At 37.7% G+C, this 21,522-nt stretch overlaps 7 protein-coding genes and 1 long non-coding RNA gene across 8 annotated transcripts; 2 read left to right on the top strand and 6 right to left on the bottom strand.

The window, feature by feature from the left end:
* Nucleotides 1–408: 408 nt before the first annotated feature.
* imd (immune deficiency) lies at nt 409–1,880 on the top strand. The gene is made up of 2 exons (XM_068288117.1): nt 409–1,247; nt 1,313–1,880. Exons 1-2 carry the CDS (start codon nt 546–548, stop codon nt 1,472–1,474), a joined length of 864 nt encoding a protein of 287 aa, XP_068144218.1. The 5' UTR covers nt 409–545; the 3' UTR covers nt 1,475–1,880.
* Nucleotides 1,844–2,621, bottom strand: GstE9 (Glutathione S transferase E9). The gene has a single exon (XM_068288119.1). It carries the CDS (start codon nt 2,567–2,569, stop codon nt 1,904–1,906), a length of 666 nt encoding a protein of 221 aa, XP_068144220.1. The 5' UTR covers nt 2,570–2,621; the 3' UTR covers nt 1,844–1,903.
* Nucleotides 2,622–3,047: 426 nt separating this feature from the next.
* Nucleotides 3,048–3,883, bottom strand: LOC137575234 (glutathione S-transferase 1-like). The gene has a single exon (XM_068287683.1). It carries the CDS (start codon nt 3,784–3,786, stop codon nt 3,118–3,120), a length of 669 nt encoding a protein of 222 aa, XP_068143784.1. The 5' UTR covers nt 3,787–3,883; the 3' UTR covers nt 3,048–3,117.
* A 5,424-nt stretch (nt 3,884–9,307) lies between these two features.
* On the bottom strand, nt 9,308–11,091 carry LOC137575484 (uncharacterized). Its single transcript, XM_068288064.1, has 2 exons — nt 10,401–11,091; nt 9,308–10,052 (listed from the first exon to the last, which is right to left on the bottom strand). The coding sequence occupies exons 1-2, from the start codon at nt 11,078–11,080 to the stop codon at nt 9,371–9,373; spliced, it is 1,362 nt and encodes a 453-aa protein (XP_068144165.1). The 5' UTR covers nt 11,081–11,091; the 3' UTR covers nt 9,308–9,370.
* Nucleotides 11,092–11,215: 124 nt separating this feature from the next.
* LOC137575222 (glutathione S-transferase 1-like) lies at nt 11,216–12,286 on the bottom strand. The gene has a single exon (XM_068287663.1). The coding sequence runs from the start codon at nt 11,956–11,958 to the stop codon at nt 11,299–11,301; it is 660 nt and encodes a 219-aa protein (XP_068143764.1). The 5' UTR covers nt 11,959–12,286; the 3' UTR covers nt 11,216–11,298.
* A 2,290-nt stretch (nt 12,287–14,576) lies between these two features.
* On the bottom strand, nt 14,577–15,356 carry LOC137575263 (glutathione S-transferase 1-like). Its single transcript, XM_068287727.1, has one exon. It carries the CDS (start codon nt 15,333–15,335, stop codon nt 14,676–14,678), a length of 660 nt encoding a protein of 219 aa, XP_068143828.1. The 5' UTR covers nt 15,336–15,356; the 3' UTR covers nt 14,577–14,675.
* Nucleotides 15,357–18,035: 2,679 nt separating this feature from the next.
* LOC137575525 (uncharacterized) lies at nt 18,036–19,654 on the top strand. The gene is made up of 2 exons (XR_011032177.1): nt 18,036–19,166; nt 19,231–19,654. It is a non-coding gene; the product is annotated as an uncharacterized lncRNA (long non-coding RNA).
* A 947-nt stretch (nt 19,655–20,601) lies between these two features.
* GstE3 (Glutathione S transferase E3) lies at nt 20,602–21,506 on the bottom strand. The gene has a single exon (XM_068287612.1). The coding sequence runs from the start codon at nt 21,319–21,321 to the stop codon at nt 20,659–20,661; it is 663 nt and encodes a 220-aa protein (XP_068143713.1). The 5' UTR covers nt 21,322–21,506; the 3' UTR covers nt 20,602–20,658.
* Nucleotides 21,507–21,522: the final 16 nt, after the last annotated feature.

The raw sequence follows: 21,522 nt of genomic DNA, 5'->3' as shown, positions 1-21,522 counted from the left end.
TTATACAAATATAGAGATTTGTTTTATTAAATTGTTTATTTTTTGACCTTACGCACTATAATTACTGTATGTGATAGAAACATGTACTGAAATTGGTAGTTAATTTGGAATAGCCTTTGTTATTCCTACTATCACTTTATTTGCATCGTTTTCATCACAAGAATTTTATTTGAATTTCATGGGCGGAAAGGGCTTCACAAAAATGGATAATAATTTAGAAAAATATAAAAATTCAACAAATAAATTGGTAGCTTGAGCACTTTTAATCTCTAAGATGTAGCTGTGCACCAAAAATATATTTACAAAATTATTGTATTTTGCCCATGGTGCGAGCCGTTGCGATATGTTGCCACATCGATTAGACATGGTATATCGATGATATCGATAGTGACATCGATAGGTGTGCAGTTCTAAAGGCCACCCCTACACAAAGAGAGAATTTTGGAATCGCACAATAAAATTCCCCAAGAGCTGGTTTTTAATCAACCTGTGGCATTTCCGGATTTTAAAGATTCAGAGAAAGCTGTGAAACATACCATCCCATCATGCCAAAGCTCAAGAACCTGCTGCCCGGAGTCTTTGGCAATGGCAATGAGGTTCCTACTACAAAGTCAGTTGTCCCAAATCGGACAGCGGAAACAGACGGGCACCTGGAAACTGACGCCTTACCTGTGTTGGATGAAGAACAGGACAATTATAGTAGTGGAGCACTTTCACTACCCTTGCAGACGCCTACAGCGTCAGCAGATCTAACGGAATCTGTTTTACGGGAACTATCCGATCCCAATTACAATTCCATGGATGTGGTGCAATCAACCAACATTCCTGGTAGCGCCCTGGTAAATGGCAATGTCAATGCCGACATCAACACCAACAACACAATGAATGTGCACAACGCCCAGCAACAGGTGGTCATGAACTTCTCGAATGCCAGCAATTTGCATTTTGGCTCCGTTTACAATGTCAATCAAAATTTAAGTGCGTGCAGTTCACGAAAGAGCAGCGTTAGTACTACAGAAGAGACATGTGCAATGGATGGTAAGCGACCACAGCAGAGCACAGCCCGTAAGACGGTTAGCATTGTAACGATGATGCAATCCCAAGAGGAGGTTAATAGGCATATAATCGAAGCAGTATCTAAACACTTGGGCGAAGGCTGGAAGCAGGTCATGAGGGATCTCGGACATTCCGAGGGTCAAATAGAGCAAGCAATTATTGATCACCAAATGCATGGCAACATTAAGGAGGTAAACCATTTAGTTATTTTAATATGTTTGTCCAATTCTCAAAAGATTAATATATACGTAAACAGGTGATTTACCAGTTGCTTTTGCAATGGGTACGCAGTGCGGAAAATGGCGAGGCCACGTTGGGACGTCTAACCACATTACTGTGGGAATCACAGCATCGCGAATGCGTTCAGCGCATGAAACTTGTTTGGAAGGCATTGGAGAAACGCAAGAAAAACAGCTGAAACTTGGATGTACATCTTTACACTCCTTGCCACACTGTGCACCCACTTTTTAAAGTGAAAACCGAAAAGTAGGCACCCAAAGAATTTAACAAAGCTTGCTCCAGTTCGTTATTTCTCTATCTGCCCAAAAATAAAAATCTTGTTAATTTACTTTTAATAAATGTTAAGAATGTAATTTGCTGGACTATGCTCTATACATATATAGATTTAGCAAATTCTTTAGTTTATGTGTGCAGCAAAAATAGGAGAAAAATTGTGGTGTACAGTGTTAGGACCAACATTTTTGTGCAATAATCATGTGACAAACTTTCGAATAACTTGATCTAAAAGTTTGTCGTCAGTATAAATAAGAATACAGTTAATGTGATATTTAAGTCAAAAATAAATGTTTGTATTTTTAAATATATTTTTCAAATAACCTTTATTAAGTCACACAATCTTTGTAATCTTGTCAGTAAACATGTCAATCAACATTTGTGCCCCATTGCCATTAAGTGATTGATAATCGGGAATCTCGGACATACGCTTCAGCCAGCTGCTAAGTTTGGGATAGCGTTGCTCCTCAATTGCAGCCAATCCCACGAGACTGGACACTGATGAGACTAGACTGTAGTCAGCTAGAGTCAAAGTCGGGCCACACATGTACGTTTGTGTACCCAAAAAATTTTCCAGAAAGTCATAGGCCTCAAATATGGCATCTATTTTCGAGCGCGAAACTTCCGTCACATTTTGATAAAACAAAGGCAGAGCAATGTTTCTAATACAGCCCTGGAATACCACACCGGACTCAAAGTGCAAGCGTTGATCAACCACAGCTCGTTTAAAGTAATCCTTGGGATAAAGCGTGTCATCTTTTGCATATTTGCGAACCAGATAGGCACAAATAGCATGCGACTCCCAAATAAATTTGCCATCATCCTCCAGCATGGGCACCGTGTGCTGAGGATTCTTTAGCATATATTCCTTTGTTCTGTTCTCTCCGGCCAGGAGATTAACCAGTTTGTACTCGTACTGAAGTCCCAGGGCATTGAGAGTCAGCTTACAAAATCGGACTGGTGGACTTGGCTCCACTCCGTACAGAACTAGTTTTCCCATATTCCGATCGTGTGTTTCCACTTGAACTGTTGCCTTACAACTAAACTAGAGAATCCAGTCAGTTTGATTGCGCATAAAAGCTTTGCAAATCATTCTATATGATTATAAACATTTGCATACCCTGCAAACGTTTGTATTCAAGCTAATTAGATGTTTCAATTTTACACAAGTTTATTTTAACAGGAACTCGCTAAGTAAGAATGTACACCATTCGGTGACGGATAGCTCCTATTATTATTTTTTTGTTTTATTTTAGTAAATTGAAAGCTCTTGACCAGAATTTGTTTTGCTTACATAATCCCTCCTAGCTCTAGCTGAGTAGTTATCTGATCAATGTTATTTGCACTTACCTATCTACATATGTATAACAATACATACATACATATGTATACTACATACACACATTGGAAATTTTTGTTTACCTGTATGATTGCTAATCGATGAGATAGGGCTCTGATTCTGAAAACTTACACAAGGATTTTAATCATTTCGCCTAGCTAGCGAATGGAAATAGTTTATTAACAAATTGTGAAATTCAATGCGATTATTCATTTAGCAACCGTAAATGGTTTTCCTTTAATCATGGAGACAAAGAATGCGGCGCCTTTTCCATTTGCCTCCTCATAGTAAGGTAATTTTTCCAGCTTCTTGATCCAACTGGTTAGCTTTGTGTATTTGGCCTGATCGATATCTATATAGGCCACCAGCGACGTGATCGAAGAAATCAGACTAAAGTCCGCAATAGTCAGACTATTGCCGGCAATATAATCATGATTCTGAAGAAACTTTTCCACAAAGTCGTAGGCCTCCACAATGGCATCGATTTGGGTTTGAGCGACCACAGTCTGGTTTAGGAATAGAACCAACTTGGTAATACTTCTCAGCGCTGAGGCAAATACCACACCAGACTCGAAATGCAAACGCTGATCAACAACGGCACGTTGTAGCGGATCCTTGGGATACAAGTCATCGCTGGAGGCATATTTGGTGACCAAGTAGGCCATGATTGCATGTGAATCCCAGATGAAATTGCCCCCATCCTCGAGGGTGGGAACCGTATGCTGGGGATTCTTTTCCAAAAAAGCCGGAGATAACTGTTCTCGACCTAATACATTCACTTGAGTATACTTATACGGCAAATTGAGAGCCGCTAGAGTCAGTTTAACGGCACGGACAGGTGGACTACCGTCTACTCCATAAAGTGTTAGCTCGACCATTGTGAAATAAGTACTTGGCTAAAAAGAAAGCGAGACAAACTATTTATAAGCCCAAAAATATTAAGAGTACAAAAATATTTAAAACTCTTTCTGCTCCTCTCTCCAAAGTTCTATTCTCTTGTGAAAAGAGAGAGAGCTCTAACGAAAACTTTAACTGTTCATGGCAAAGTAATGAACTTGGGTTGGATTGGGTTACGATTTATAGGGGGAGGGGAAAATAGTTTGTTAGCTTTTTGTTAAACTCTAGTATAAAAATACAAATGTTTATTCATTATACCCTTGCAAAAAGGTTACATAAGTTTTGGTCAGAAGAAGTAACTTTGCTAGAAAAGTTGGTATCTCACAGTTCTGTATATAAAGATAAAGATTTGATACGGTAAAGCTGCCATAGAAACGATATTTAGAAACAGTGACTTTTATCAATCACTTGGGTACTTTTAACAAATTAATTTATAAAAATTTGTATTTTTCAGTTTAATATACAGGTGCGGTCACGAATTAAAGACGGTTTTTTTTTTTTTTTTAGTTATGAGTTTCTCGGCTCCTAAATAACTTAATAAAATAATTTTGTTTGGCAATAAAAACTATCTAATTTTTGTCCGATTTTAATAAAAAAAAGTGCCATTCGACGGGAAATTCAATTCATTAGTATGAATTAGTGCCGTAAAATGGACTCGCCCAAAGGACCCAAAAATGTCCAAACAAAATTCAGATTTTCAATTGGCTCCAAATCGAAAGTTTTGGCTAAATTCAAAAAATGTTGTATGCAGTTTATCTTAGTTTTGCTAGATCTACAACTTCTTCAAAGAGTTTAAGCCTTTATCTGTAATATATAAGATTTTGGAAAAAACGTCTTAAATACATATGTATGTATGTGCCCCCCAAAAAAACGATTTTTCTTTGTTCTTTATGAAAAAAACGGATTAAACTATGAAGACCATTTTGACGGTCCAATATCTGAATACAATAACCAACAATTTAAATAAAAAATAATAATGAAGCAAGTAAGTCGACTCGTCGACTTGGGTATACCATACACCAGGCGAAACAAATATTTCAAATTTCGAAAACCAAATGTATGTCTATTAAATTGTTTTTACATGTTTCATAGTATGTGCTATCTCGCTCACTCTACGAACATACGAGCACTCTAGCGCCGCCACTAGCCAACGGCCAATTCTGGCCTTGTGGACTGCTTTGTAAAATACGTTCATACGCATATTTTGCATGTTTCTAGTCCGATTTCAATAAAATTCGGTAGTTTTGTAGAAATAGATAAGAATAATTAGTCTGCCGAATTTGAATGCGATAGTCAAAAATCTACAGGAGAAAATCGGTTTTTTCTTAAATATTGAGGCGGAAGTGGGCGTGGCAAAATATGAAAATAGATGTACCCTGCGCGCATACTAAGCCAGTGTACATACTAAATTTGGTGACTTTAGCTTTGTTAGTTTTTGAGAAAATCAGTTTTGTTTAATTTGCGGGGGCGGAAGTGGGCGTGGCAAAATTTTTAAATAGCCAATATCTGCGCGTCTATCAAGCTAATCTGCATACCAAATTTGATGTCTCTAGCTGTTATACTTTTTAAGAAAAACAGTTTTATGTGATTCCTGGGGGCGTAAGGGGGCGTGGCAAAAAGTTTGAACAATCAGTTTTTGCGCGCTAACTAAACGGGTATACAAAATAAATTTGATGTCTCTAGCTGTAATACTTTTTAAGAAAAATAGTTTTATGTGATTCCTGGGGGCGTAAGGGGGCGTGGCCGAAATTCCAATTAACTCTGTACGCGTGCATAATACACGAGTATACATACCAAATTTGGTGGCTCTAGCTCTTATAGTCTCCGAGATCTGCGTGTTCATACGGACGGACGGACGGACGGACGGACAGACGGACATGGCTAGATCGACTCGGCTGTTCATCCTGATCAAGAATATATATACTTTATAGGGTCGGAGAAGCTTCCTTCTGCCTGTTACATACATTTTGGCGACTTTAATATACCATTTCACCCTATGGGTGTATGGTATAATTATTCTATTAAGTTATTTAGGAGCCGAGAAAATCATATCTAAAATAAAAAAAAAGTCTTAAATTCGTGTACGCCGCTTTAGCTTTAAATACTGTTCTAAATTTGATCAAGATAGGGTAACTATAGCATACATATATGTACATATAACTATGTACATATATCATATCAGCGCTTCAGAATACGATCTATCTGGTCATTGGTCTTCTTCTTTCTTCCTGTCCCAGTATTTCGCTTCAGCGTTCCGGTTTTTCAAAATTCTTTAAGAAATCCGCGACAGAAGACTTACTAAACCGAACTTTAGCGTTTATAACGCGGAGACTTAAATTTTCCGATCGTAAAGACAATATGGCGCCATTATCAGATTCAGTCATTTTTGACATTTTTTACTTCTTGTTTTTTTTTTTTCACTTCAGAAGCTTAGGTTACACCAAACTAGGCGGTGTTTTAAAACTAAATACTTAGTAGACAACGCGAAAAAATATCCAAACCGATTGAACCTTATTTACATATTTTACGCGCATTCAAATTTTGCATAAAGAGGCCATACCGAGGTGTCCAGATTTCTATGTCCGCTACTGTAGCCCCCGTAGGAACAAGCACCTATACGATCAGTAGGAACAAGAATATCTTTATCTTTGACGCGATTGTCAGTTTAATATATGTATTAATGGCTATGTCCAGCTTTAAAAAAATCAAATGACTATATTATATAGCTCTCTCACATACACACTGCTTGAGCCTAGATTGTAGGTTGTTCAATTGCGAAAATTAGACCTTTAGTTACCGAAGTTAGACTAGGCCCTCTGACTTATTTCTTATTAATAGGATCTCCGTTTATTAAACATATTTATATTGATAATTTCAGCAACTAAATTAAACTAAGCTATATATTTTAAGTAAATAATTTAATTAAAACGTTCTTTAACTGCTCAACGGGAGGAATTCGGACAGTCAAAATCAATAGCATTATGGCTTTGTGGGGACAGAATGGTATTTTAGTACTTATATTAACACCAAATTACCAATCCACAGAATGATTAACTTAACTTACCGATGATTAGTTCTAGAAACAGTTGTTGTTAAAATAAGTTCTTCATTTCAGTTAAAATACCTATTATTATTATTATTTTTATTATACCATACACCCATAGGGTGAAATGGTATATTAAAGTCGCCAAAATGTATGTAACAGGCAGAAGGAAGCTTCTCCGACCCTATAAAGTATATATATTCTTGATGAACAGTCGAGTCGATCTAGCCATGTCCGTCTGTCCGTCCGTCCGTCCGTCCGTATGAACACGCAGATCTCGGAGACTATAAGAGCTAGAGCCACCAAATTTGGTATGTATACTCGTGTATTATGTACATATATAGAGTTAATTGGAATTTCGGCCACGCCCCCTTACGCCCCCAGGAATCACATAAAACTATTTTTCTTAAATAGTGTAACAGCTAGAGACATCAAATTTAGTTTGTATACCCGTTTAGTTAGCGCGCAGAAATTACTTGTTCAAACTTTTTGCCACGCCCCCAGGAATCACATAAAACTGTTTTTCCTAAAAAGTATAATAGCTAGAGACATCAAATTTGGTATGCAGACTAGTTTAATAGACGCGCAGAAACTGGCTATTTAAAAATATTGACACGCCCACTTCCGCCCCCCGCAAATTAAACAAAACTGATTTTAAGTCTAAAGTCACCAAATTTAGTATGTATACTGGCTTAGTATGCGCGCAGAGTATATATATTGTCATATTTTGCCACGCCCACTTCCGCCTCCATAATTAAGAAAAAACCGATTTCCTCCTGTATTTTTTTGACTATCGTATTCAAATTCGGCAGACTAATTAATCTTATCTATTTCTACAAAACTATAAATTTTATTGAAATCGGACTAGAAACATGCAAAATATGCGTATGAACGTATTTTATTAAGCTAGAGTACTCGTGTGTTTGTAGAGTGAGCGAGATAGTACATAGTATGAAGCATGTAAAAACAATTAAATAGACATATGTATACATTTGGTTTTCGAAATTTGAAATATTTGTTTCACCTGGTGTATGGTATACCCAAGTCGACGAGTCGACTTACTTGCTTCATTTTTTTTACAAGCACTAGCAACTAAGGCCTTCGGCTTGGACGAAAACTACATCCTAGCCTGGGACTCGCACCCGGATCCTCGTTGTTCAATTGCCCAAAAAGTCTACCGAGGACTGTTTAAAATACTTAGTTTTAGTTAAATATTTCAGGCCAAGAAAAACCAGAGGGCTGGGGCTAACTTGGACCGCGTCAAAGTTTGTATACCCTTGCAAGTTTTTTGTTACTCTTTTCTTACCTATTAGCCATAAATGTGGAAGAACGTTTTATCTAAAAAGGCTTATGTTTGCCAAATAATGGTCTACAATCATAGGAAATAACGAAGATGTTGATCATAGTCACTGTTTTCTACCGAGCTATATGATATAGTCGCCCGATCTTGATCAAATTCGGCACAGTCATTAACAGATATATTAAACTAAAAAATGTTTAATATAAATTTCAGCTCTGTAGCTCTTACGGTCTAGGAGGAGTTTGCGTTGATCCAGACGGACGGACGACCAAAATTGACCAAAATTAATATACCCTTTTTACGAGGGTATCAAGATTTTATTGACATAATAATTTGCCCTAAGGGGTTCGAATATAACAGTGATTCCAGTAACTCCAACTCAACTCAACTTTGTAAGCATTGATGAAAGCCTCCGTCCCAACCCCTTTATAGGCAATTTCGTAAGGTTGTAACAAGTACTACCGAAAATGTCCCTGTGCCACCTTGTCGTCAATTTTCAGTTTTGCAAGGACTGATGAAATACATATTTCCTATAGTAATACATATGTACATATATTACTTCTACATTAGTTATAGTGACGCTGACTAACAATAACTAACAATTGTCTGTAAAACGGTCACGACCAGACAAAGCTACTTCGTAATCACGAAATGTATGGGATTGGAATCGATAGTGTATACAAAGCGAGCCAATTAAGCACACATAATATACATTTTTAAATACAGGTGAAGAGACACCCCGTACACCGACACCGATTCGTCTTAAGTTAGTTTTTGCAGACCGATGAAGGGTAATAACACAAGTTAGTCCGTGGAGTTAATCATACCTATACAGCTAATTAAGAATTACAGTTTTCTTAAATAACCAGTGCAGATGCCTCTAACTCCGCGCACCTATTTCTTCTAAACTGTTTTATTTCTTTTCTTACTTACTTTCCAAAACCTAATTACTTCTGATACTAAAATTACAAGCTACAATTTTACGAAATGACCCTGACTCATTTTTTAGGTGATTCATCGGAAGTAGGAATAGCCAACCTCATCTTAGTACGTACGTACACCTCATCAATCCACACTTCATTCAATTACCACTACTGAAAAGCCTCAAACTGGTTCTGTTAGGCTCCCAAATAGCAAGAGAACGATAAGATAATAGCAATATTGTCAAACCGACCGAATCAAATTTTATTTTGACTTCATTAGATAATGTTGTGAAATTCGCCTATGAGGCCAATTTAAAATTAGTTGCTTTGATCGAATCGATGTAGATTTGGGCGCCTTTTCCATTTGCTTCCTCGTAGTAGGGCAATTGCTGCAGTTTCTTCATCCAAGTGGTCAGTTTAGGATATTTGCTCTGATCGATATCTACATAGACCACCAGGGAGGAGATTGATGAAATCAAACTGAAGTCCGCGATGGTGAGATTTTTTCCAGCTATGTATTCATGATCTTGAAGAAACTTTTCGACAAAGTCATAGACCTCCACAATGGCATCAAATCGCTCTTGGGGCACTGCAATCGAAGCTCGTACCAATTTGGTAATACTTCTCAGCGCTGTGGCAAATACTACACCAGACTCGAAATGCAAACGCTGATCAACAACGGCGCGTTTTAGCGGAAACTTGGGATACAATTCATCACTCGGGGTATATTCGCTGACCAAATAGGCCATGATTGCATGTGAATCCCAAATAAAATTGCCTTCATCCTCGAGGGTAGGAACCGTATGCTGGGGATTCTTCTCCAAAAAAGACGGAGATAGCTGCTCTCGTTCCAATAGATTCACTTGAACATACTTATACGGCAAATTGAGAGCCGCTAGAGTCAGTTTAACGGCACGGACAGGTGGGCTGGCATCGACGCCGTAAAGTGTTAGCTCGGCCATATTGAAGTACTGAATGATACTGAAAATTAGACAACGATTTTATACCCACTTATACATTAAAGAGAGCCCAATAAGAAATATAACTCTGTGATCTCATTTTTAATATTTTCTCTTATTGGCCACAAAATATTCCACTCTCTCATTAAAGTTCATATACATACATATGTATTTGTTTACGTCAATAAAAACTTAAAAAAAAAAAACAATAAAAGCTTTATGCCATCATCAATAGAATGTGGGAAACAGCTGTGGTCAGTTAATGAACAAAAACAACTTCAAAACGTAATTAATATTTTTGTATTTAAATTGAATTCTTTTTTCCCTGATAATATTACCTTCTCCCTCGTACGTCTATTCCTTTTAGGACACGGTATAGTTCTTAGACTTAATCATGTTACCAAAATCCTCAAGTCCCTTGGCATTGGCCTTCTCATAGTAGGGTAGGTCTTTTAAAAGAGACAACCAATCATTCAATTTCGGATATTTCTCAGCATCGATGTCAACAAAGGTGGTTAATGTGGTTAGCATAGTGACCAAATGAAAGTCCGCTATGGTCAACTGGTCGCCAGCCACATAGCTGTATTTTGCGACGAATGTGTCAACCGTCTTGTAGACCTCGGAGATGGCATCGAACTTGCTTTGTGGTATTGTGGTTTCATTAAGGAAGACCAATGGGTAAACGATGTTCTTAATGGTGTTGTACACAACACTGGCTTCGTAATACAATCTCTGATCCACTGCGGCACGCTGCTGCAGGTCCTTGGGGTAGAGAGAGTCATCTTTGCCATATTTGCTGACCAAGTAGGAATTGATGGCATGGCTATCGTACACATAGAAGCCATCATCGTCCAGAGTGGGCACAGTGTGTTGAGGATTCATTTTCAGGAATTCGGGGCTCAAATGCTCCTTCGAAAAGAGATTGACTATCTGATAATCAAAGGGAACATCCAAAGCATTCAGTGTGAACAGGACGGACCTCACTGGGGCACTAGCATCGATACCATACAGAGTTAATTTACCCATGTTGTTTTCTGATTCAAAGAACATTCACTGCGGGTTCGGCATGCACAACTTGTCTTTATATTCGATTGGGCAAAAAGCTTGGACGAGCTTTCGTTTGGGCATTAGAAAAGCGTTTGCTTGACTGGTGGATTAGCCGCACCCCCAATTAAACGACAATCATATAGATTCACTTTTTATTCATAACATCAATGGACTTCCCTTTTTTTGTTTCTATAAATAATTGTGAGAATGCTAACAGACATTCAGACAATGGTCAAGGCGCCCTTTAAATGACTTATGAACTGCTCGGCCCCCAAATCGTTCTCCTCCTTGTAGTAAGGCAACTGGGAGAGGCGTTCCAGCCAGGCTGTAATTTTTGGGTATTTCACAGGATCCAACTCCAGGACGCCGGGCAACGAGGAGACGGTGGCCGCACAACAAAGATCAGCGATAGTAAGGGTGTCGCCCACCACATACAAATCGCTAGTCAGAAAGTTCTCCAAATGTTTGTAGCCCTGTTCCACATTGTCGATTTTCTCTTGTGGAACATTTGTCACATTCCTAAGGAAATACGGGGCGCACACATTCTTCAAGGACATGAACAGAACAGTGGCTTCGAAATACAATCGTTGATTCACCAGAGCACGCTTGCCGAGATTCTTGGGATACAGCTCATCCGATTTGGCATACTTGTCCACCAGATAGCACACAATGGCATGCGAGTCCGAAATGATGAGTCCATTGTCATCCAAAAGGGGCACCGTATGCTGGGGATTCTTCTTCAGGAACTCCTCTGATTGATGTTCGCCCTTCAGCAGATCCACATTCTTATATTGGTAGGGCAAATCTAGAGCCTTGAGCACAAGTTTACAGGCCCTAACCGGGGGACTAATGTCCGTGCCATAGAGTACTATATTCGACATATTCTCAACTTATGTAAATTTAAGACCACACTGAACAAAAAATGAAATCAAGTCAATCTATTTATACTTGGCTGCAGTTTCCTCCATGTGTTCGGAATTCTGAGCGAGCTTTGCAAGTTCGCAGCTGGGGAGGAGAGAATCCATTCCCTCCCCCCAAGTGGGTTTGCACCTTAAAACGGTTTCGAATTAAGAAGAAACACCCACAACATCTGGAAAAACAAGCCGCGCCCGTTCCCACGGATAACAAATAATAATATGATAGCAAAAATAAATAAATGAATACAATTTGAATTTGAACAACGTTTGCCAGTAAATCGCGTTTATTCTGGGTAGTTTGTCATCTTGCAGAAATTTTCAGTTCAAGCTCACTTTACTTGGCTTTCTCTTAAAAATTTTTTTTTGCTACAAAAGCCGGTTCCTAAGAGCAAATAAGCAAACATTGATAGCGTTATCGTACTCTTAGTTTGTTTGCTTGATCTTCACATATGTGCATACATACATAGTATACAGTTAAAGATTAAAGAGAAGAATTGCCATATTTGACCGATAAGAAATAATCAATCGAGTAAACTCAATGGCAAGTCATTGTCTTCTATGTACTTGTAATCAAGTGAGTGGTTTTTATTTGTGCCAGTTATCTGCTCTGTCGTCACAAATATGGTTTGAACAAAATTTGTTGGAATTTTTATACCCTATAGCCATGCATAGAGATAATACCTACACACATACATACATACATACATTTCTATAATAAAACACCAATAAATGAGCAAGCAGAAAAATCAATTACAGTAAGCAGATTTCCGGGCAAGTCATTTCACAAAAGTTGGTTGGAACTTTTATACCCTGTATCTATGTCACATGGAAGAATAAAGTTTCTAATCTTTTTACCAATCGTTCTAGAACAGCGGAATTGAATTTCACCATTTCTTGAAATGGCTAAAAATCGACCAAACGATCCTTCGTTTTACCCTTCGTTCCTGGCGTGTTTTACACTCTACGCCCATGTCTACCAAATTGTCATGTACAGGGACGGATCCAGGGGAAATTCAGCAGAGTGTGTTCTTTTTATACCCTTGCAGAGGGTATTATAAAATTGGTCAGATGTTTGTAACGCACAGAAGGAGACGTTTCCGACCCCATAAAGTATATATATTCTTGATCAGCATGAGAAGCTAAGTCGATATAGCCATGTCCGTCTGTCCGTCGGTGCGTACGCGTTTTACTCAGCCATCTTAAGAGCTATCGGGATGAAATTTTTTTTTGGGAGCTTTTTTTTACCCGGGTGAGATAAAGTATGAAAATCTTTGGGATCGGACTACTATATCATATAGCTCTGGAACAAAAATTTTTGCAAAAATTGGAGTATCCCCATGAAATTTACCAATATAATAGAATTTGATATAAAATCTCAGATCCCAAAATTTGACCCTGATCGGATAAATAGAACACAAGTTACAGTCTATATAAATCGGTTCAATCGCTGCCGGCAGCTCTGCTTGCTGCCTACTACGTCACCATCTGTTAACAGAGCACATGCATACACACACAGACGCAACGCTACATAAACTGTATGTGTATGCGTGCGTTGCTTTGCTTAGGGAATGAGGGAAGAAGAAGAACAAATTGTACATAGTATGAAGAGTAAAATTGTTTTGTTTGTATATTAATGAATTGAGTTGCAGAAAAGAAATTTTGAACATGTGAAATTATTATTGTCAAGGACTGCAAGGGTATATAAACTTCGGCATAGCCGAATTTAACTTCTTTGATATTTTTTTTTAGCTCCTTTTACGCCTAAGTAATCGTCGCAGTGGTCGTGTAATTTAATCCTTATACTAATTAAAAATCTCTAGCTAAATTCATTGAATTTTTTTATCGAAACAAAATTTGCTCTTATGGCCTTGAAATTAAGAACAAATTGTTTCCTAATTGTATATTTGTCCCTGACCAATCCCAAGACTAGTATTAATGTTTCTCAAAACGTCCTGACCTTGTTGAGAATCAACAGCCTGACTTCAGTCTAAGCAAAAGGATGTCAAAAGGAAGGAACTAAGGTCCAGCTTATTTTGCTCGAATAGGTCAGTGCCACAAGCCCGAGGGCATGGCCGTGCGCCAGATTCAGCTCAGGGGGTTTTAAACTGATAGTTGTATGAAATAAAATGTAATAAATACAACTGACATTCATTTTGAAAGCCAATATATGCCGCCTAATAGAACCATTAATGCGGATTTGATATTATTAATAATTCGATGAAAACTAAACTATTCTTTTAAACATTTTTTCTTGTCATTACAACCCTTTGAGCTTAGACATTAGAGAAGACATTATCCTGAGTGTATATCTATTGACGTGGCGAACACTAAAATGAATTGGGTGAAAATCGGGCAATCACCAAATACAAATATAAAGACTTTGAAACTCAAGTAGTAATGACTTATTTTCTTCACAGATAAAGTACTTCTTTCCGATAATAAATGTTGCAAAATTCTTTACCATCGCTTGTGTCTTTCAAATGTAAGCGGGCTCTCGAAATCCCAAAAATCCCATCTCTAGTGCAGAGCTCTAACTGAGGGTCTAGTCCAACCCCACTAGACTATTTATGTCATGGAAAAAGTTTGGGAAAGCTTTTGAATAGCTTATAAAATATTTTATTGACGAAATCCATTTACAGGCTCTTTATTTAATAACAAATTCGTGGGAATGGAATCAGCAATTAAACAACAGTTAGGGCACCCTTGATGAAACCTATGAATGCCTTAGCCCCCAATCCGTTTTCCTCCTCGTAGTAGGGCAATTGTGAAATGAGTTTCAACCAGCCGATTATTTTGGGATATTTCACGGGGTCCAACTCCAGGACGCCGACCAACGAGGAGACAGTAGCCACACAACAAAGATCAGCGATAGTTAGGGTGTCGCCTACCACATACGAATCGCTGGCCAGGAAATTCTCCAAGTGTTTGTAGCCCTGTTCCACGTTGTCGAATTTCTCCTGTGGGACCTTTGTAACATTTCTCAAGAAGAATGGAGCACTAATGTTCTTCAAGGACATAAAGAGTATAGTGGCGTCAAAATACAATCGTTGGTTGACTACAGCACGCTTAGCCAGATCTTTGGGATACAGTTCGTCTGATTTGGCATACTTGTCCACCAGATAGCTCACAATGGCATGCGAGTCCGAAATGATGACACCATTATCATCCAAAAGTGGGACTGTATGCTGGGGATTCTTCTTCAGGAACTCCTCTGAGTGATGTTCACCCTTTACGAGATCAACAATCTTGTACTCGTAGGGTAAATTGAGAGCCTTCAAAACCAATTTACAGGCCCTAACTGGGGGACTAATGTCCATGCCGTAGAGAACTATTTTCGACATATTTCTAATGAATGTAAACAACAAACACTACTGAATAAATAATTACAGCGAGCCAATCTATTTATACTAATTTCAGAAAGCTTTGCAAGCTCGTAGGTGTAGAAAAGAGAGAGTAAGGGAGAGAGAGCAAACTTATTTCAGCGTCAATATGCATTTTGGATCTCTTGAGAATAACAAAGATTTCGGATAGAAGGCTTGGTGAAATTTTTGTTGCTGTTAATAGCGTGTTTTGCTATGCTTTAGTCACAGTAACTAATTCATGTTATTACACGATTTGGGTTATATCGTAAAACTATGAAAAATGAAGTATCCTTCTATATCTTAATAATCGTTGAACCAATTTCCATTTTAACACTCATAATCGAATGGAGTTGTATTTTGTGTACTGTGGGATGATAGAAGGTGTCAATAGCAGATTGCTTTAATAGACAGGGCGGAATCTTTTGGGTTCAAGAGATATTAGAGAGAGATATACATACATCTTGTAGCAACAGTTTGTGATCGTTTCAAATATGAAACGTTTAGGTCAATATTATTTCTAGTTTAAACTATTAGGTGAAAGTCGTCTGTGCTCATGTGTGAGTGTTGGATCGTCATTGTATTTCATTTGGTGTAGGCCATTTCAAAAAGAACCACCGAAAGCGGAGAACCTCTTGGAAAGCCGTTTAGAATCTGTGGACAAGAAGCAAATAATATAAAAGGTAAACATGACTTGGTGGTGGTCAAGTGGGTAACAGTTTTTCAGACGTCTGGTCTGAATGCTGTTGTCCAGCAGGTTGAGGGCCAGTGCATTATCTTGGGTTTCCGGTCCTCAGATGCTGGCGGATTCAATGTTTCAGTTATACGCTGAGTAACTACTGCATCATGGACAGTTTTAGGTTTAGCATAGTTCTGTTTACCTTGATGTGACAAGGGTGAGGTACAGGTACTTTCTGTTTACCTTGATTTATGCTTTCCAGGTTAAACGCCTGTCAAGGGTGAGGCACAGATACTTTTAAGTATCCACTCTCTAGAGAAATGTTCCATTAAGGTTGACAGAAACATTCCATCTGCGCAGCAATGGTTACAGAAGATTGAGTTGATTCTGGATAAGTTCCGACGCTGTCATATCCATAAATGGCAATCAGGAGCGGATCATGACATTCAGCATACTCCGAAGTCGCCGAAAATGCTACCAATTTTTATTTCCAATGTGAGCGAGATCAATGGCATGGTTCTAGGTTAAGACCTATTTTATGTTCTGCTAACGATTCGATTTCACTGTGATAGTCGAAAAAAAAGACATGGCAAGATTGGATGGTTTCACCCTATTTCGGGTCCTGCAAATCGAACTGCATCATTAGTTTTTTAAGTTATCACGATGGTTGCATACAACATTTTTTGCTGAAATTTTTCATCAAAGTTGCCATTTTTTCGAAAAGGGTCTTTTTCCATTTGCTTCTAACTTCTAAAATATTAATTTTTTTTTACAAACTTTCTTCAGCAAAGTTTTTTAGAATTTAAAGGGCTACAAATAATGGGTAGACATCTAGCCTCTAAGTCCGTCCGTTCCCGAGATTTGTGACAAAATGTAAAAAAAAAAATCAAAGAAGCTAACATCGGCTATGCCGAAGTTTGTATACCCTTGCAGTCCTTGGTAATAATAATTTTACATGTTCAAAATTTGTTTTCTGCAACTCAATTCATCAATATACAAACAAAACAATTTTACTCTCATATTATCACATACATATGTAAATTTCATAGCATACTCGATTTTTATGAAAATGTTTCTTCTAGTTCTTCTATATAAGAATATATCACTATATGATTTAGTGGTCCGATCCTTATGGTTTTCATACTTTATTTTTCCCGGGTAATAAAAAGCCCCGAAAAAAAATTTCAGCCCGATAGCTCTTAAGACGGCTGAGTAAAACGCGTACGCACAGACGGACGGACAGACGGACATGGCTATATCGACTCAGCTTCTCACGCTGATCAAGAATATATATACTTTATGGGGTCGGAAACGTCTCCTTCTGTGCGTTACAAACATCTGATCAATTTTATAATACCCTCTGCAAGGGTATAAAAATAGAATCGTGACAGTATTTTTTTATGTTTTCTTTCTCGCATTTTGCTAAAATTGATATTTTTCCATTTGAAGCTTAATCATAATATGAGAATTTATTTTGCTCAATGGCAGCAAAAAAACACATCAGACCCATCTAATTTACGATTTATAATATAGACATTTCATCAAATTGAATTTTTTTTTTATATTTTAGCAAAATTAAACTAACTGAATTTCATTAGTTTTTGGAAAATATTTATACAGTCGGTTTAATAACTGCATATTATTTATTTGACAAAAAAAAATATTAGTCAAGGGCGTAGCCTGGATTGAGCACGGGAGAGGGGGAGGGGTGCATTTAAATCAATTTACTTAAAGGAGAACTTGATAAAACTTTTTATAGGTTTTCATCCAATGCATTATAAAAGTTATGTAAAAGAAAGAAAAAAATGTTACCCCTTACAATTTTAACTACTTGATTACGCCCTTAATATTAGAAATACTTATTTCTCATGAGCTTTAACTGTGCAAGCCTTTTACCGCTATTCTACTGATGTCGGTGTCTACTTATGAGAGCACCGTTAAAAAATTACCTCCACTGATCGTGTAAGCATAGATTTAAATCATAATTTTGACTTCAACGTTGCGAATAGACGTGTTTTGAGCTTAAATTAAAATTAAAATAAATAGGAGTAGACGCAAAATATCTCCTGGAACTGCAGCAATTTATGAGAAGTACTTTAAGTTACCAGTGATTAGAGACGTAAATTGGGCGCACAATGCAATAACAATTCGCAGAATTGGTCAAAGAGGTTGCGTGCAAAAATGGGTTTCGGCATTCCAATGATTTGGATAGATCCACAAGGTCATCATAGGGACAACTGCTACGCATGCCAGAAAAAACTCGCAAAACTAAAGAAGTGTTCTATGGTCTGTAAAAGTGTTCAAACTGCACAGTTGCCAGTACCTCACTCGGAGAATATTTCAATTCCTAGATGTCAAAGCCCAACAGAAAAATATATTCCACCCACATTTTTCACCGAACCTGAAGAGTTTCTTTCAATGTATAAGCTATCGCAAATCGATAAACCTTGCCAACATGTCGAGCTATACCAAGCACGTTTAAATACGATACTAAGACAACTAAAATTGTCGCAAAGGAAAGCGATCTGTTTAATTATCGTAAAAGTGTACGGATATCGGAAGAGACAAGAAGAGCTTTTGGACCTTTTCGAAATAAAGGGCAATAATTCGTTTGCATACTGCAAAAATGTTGTTGGGTTAATGGAACATATGAATTGCGACTACAAACCAGAGGAATGGCGATTGTTTATTGATTCATCAAAAAATAGTTTGAAGGCAGTACTACTATTTGTAGATAACACGAGAAATCCAGTTCCCATTGCTATTGGGAAACACAAAGGAAACCTACGATTCAATGAAACTAACTTTGGATTGTGTTCAGTATAAAAAAACATCAATGCTCACTGGCTTGCAAACGGGTTATACGAAAAACCCGTGCATCATCTGTCACTGGGATACCAGATTTCGGTAACCAATATGACAAGTGAGATTGGAAGGCTCGGACAGAGTATAATATAAATGTTGCAAATGTAATCCGTACCCCACTGATACCAGCTCACAAAATTTTACTGTCGCCACTGCATATAAAATTAGGAATCGTCAAAAATATATTAAAGCACTGAATCGGGATGGTGAAGCGTTTCAATGCTTGACACAAATATTTCCAAGATTGAGCGTGGCAAAAATAAAAGAAGGTATTTTATATAGTTTTTTCTTTTAAGAGTTAAAATAAACATATGACCAAAACTTTCATTCCAGGTGTATTCAATGGACCAGGTATTAGAAAGCTAATAAAAAATAGTGAATTTTGCGAGCTTCTAAGACCAAAAGAAAAGATGGCGTGGAAAAGCTGTTATTAACAACTGCTTCGGAGTGCACCTTACTGAAGGCTGGCAAGAGAATGTGGATCAAATGTAAGAGTCTTTTAAGGACATAGGTGTTAATATGTCTTTAAAGATTCATTTTCTCCACTACCAGAAGGACCATTTCGGACGACAAGTTCCGACAGAATCTGATGAACACGGAGAAAGATTTCATCAGGTTGCTGCACCATTGCTGAACATTGGTATAGCGGGATAAGGATTGACTCGTTGCTTGCAGATTTATGTTGGAACTTAATAAATGAAGCTCATGGTATATGATGGAAATTTTGTTGTCAAATAAATAATATGCAGTTATTAAACCGACTATATAAATATTTTCCAAAAACTAAAGAAATTCAATTAAATTTGATTAAATGGCTATAAATCGTAAATTAGATGGGTCTGGTGTCTCTCAAAATGAATTCTCATATTATGATTAAGCTTCGAATGGAATAATATATCAATTTTAGCGAAATGCGAGAAAGAAAACATACAAAAAATAGGGTCACGACTCTATTTTTTGGCTAACCTCCTGACATCGTGAGTAACCATTATCGTTGAAATTCGTTATTTTCGTCGATATTTTAAATTTAAAAATCCATTTTTCGGTGCGATTACTTTGTTTACTATGTTTAGTCAAATTGCTCTTTTAATTTATATTTGTTACCATTCCAGATATAAGAGCAAACCAAAATGTTTAAATATCGTTATCTACACGACTGATTTGTACTATATAGATAAGAAATATAACAAAAACACCTTAATTGACCGATAAGAAGTAATCGATTAAGTAGACTTACTGGCAAGTTTTTGTTTGGTACTATCAAGTAGAAGGCGGTGGTAATTAGTTGCAAGTCATGTGGACTTTGATTATGTCTATTACGAGAGATAATCTTACTGGCATTTGTACACCCTGAGTCACTTTAGTAGCAAACATTAAGAATATTAGCTAATCACAATGATGAATCCCCTTAAAAATCACTTTATCTACGGTCCTGTGCAGCACTTTCATTAGTAAACTGATTGAAATCGCTCACTCAGCTACATCTCCAGGTTTTTGTATGTACACACCTGAATGTTTTGTGTATAGGCAGACTTTATATACAAGCTCATTTACAAATATATACAAACTTATGTACATACATACATATGTATCGCCTACATAGGTATTTTCAAAGACGTAGCTCAAACAAAGCTCTCTCTTAATTGATAAAGTTCGCCAAACCAAATGTTTAAAACTCACGGACAAATGACTAACTATAAAGTGTATGTGTCTAAGTATCTAAACAGTGTATTTATTTTTAGGTAATAACATTAACGCAAACTAAACAATGGTAACATTTTTGCTTTTGATCAAGCCCAGGAATTGATCCAATCGCTTGCCATTAGCCTCCTCGTAGTAGGGCAACTGCTTGATGCGTTTTACCCATTCGGATAATTTTGGATATTTGCCGGCATCCAGTTCTAGGAAGGCAAACATGGTGGTCAGGACAGCAATGATATGGAAATCGGCTATCGTCAACTGTTTGGCTGCAATGTAATCGTTGGCCTTGAGGAAAAGTTCCAATGTGTCATAGACTTCGGTCAGGCCATCGATTTTCTCTTGGCTGACTTCGGTCTGATTTAGGCGAAGTACGGGGAAAAGAATGGCCCGCAGTTTAATGCCCACCACACTGGAATCGTAGTGCAAACGTTGATCGACAATGGCCCGCTCCTGCAGATCCTTGGGATAAAGTGAATCCGTTTTGCCATATTTGCTAACCAGATATGAATTGATGGCATGACTATCGTACACATAGAAACCATCATCGTCCAGTGTGGGCACAGTGTGTTGGGGATTCATTTTGAGAAACTCCGGTTTCAATTGCTCCTTGGCAAAGAGATTGACAATCTTATAATCGAAAGGCAATTCCAAGGCGTTGAGGGTCAGGAGGACAGAGCGCACCGGGGCGCTACCGTCTATGCCGTACAGTGTTATTTTTCCCATGGTATGTGTCGTTGTTGCGGCTGTGGAATTAAGGGAACTACTAGTTTAAACTGTGAGCAAGCTTGGTGCTTTATATAGAGACAAGCGGCTAATTTCTCTTCGATTCGGAAGAGAGCTTTTGCTGTGTTATGATGACAGGGCAATAAATATCTAAAATGACGTGTCTCTTTGGTGTCGTGTGTTTTTACTCTTCCGTTAGCC

This window comes from Drosophila tropicalis, unplaced genomic scaffold (genome assembly GCF_018151085.1).
Source record: "Drosophila tropicalis isolate 14030-0801.00 unplaced genomic scaffold, ASM1815108v1 contig_573, whole genome shotgun sequence".
Classification (NCBI taxonomy): domain Eukaryota; kingdom Metazoa; phylum Arthropoda; class Insecta; order Diptera; family Drosophilidae; genus Drosophila; species Drosophila tropicalis.
Note: the sequence above shows the minus strand (reverse complement) of the source record. Positions and strands in the feature narration are given on the sequence as shown.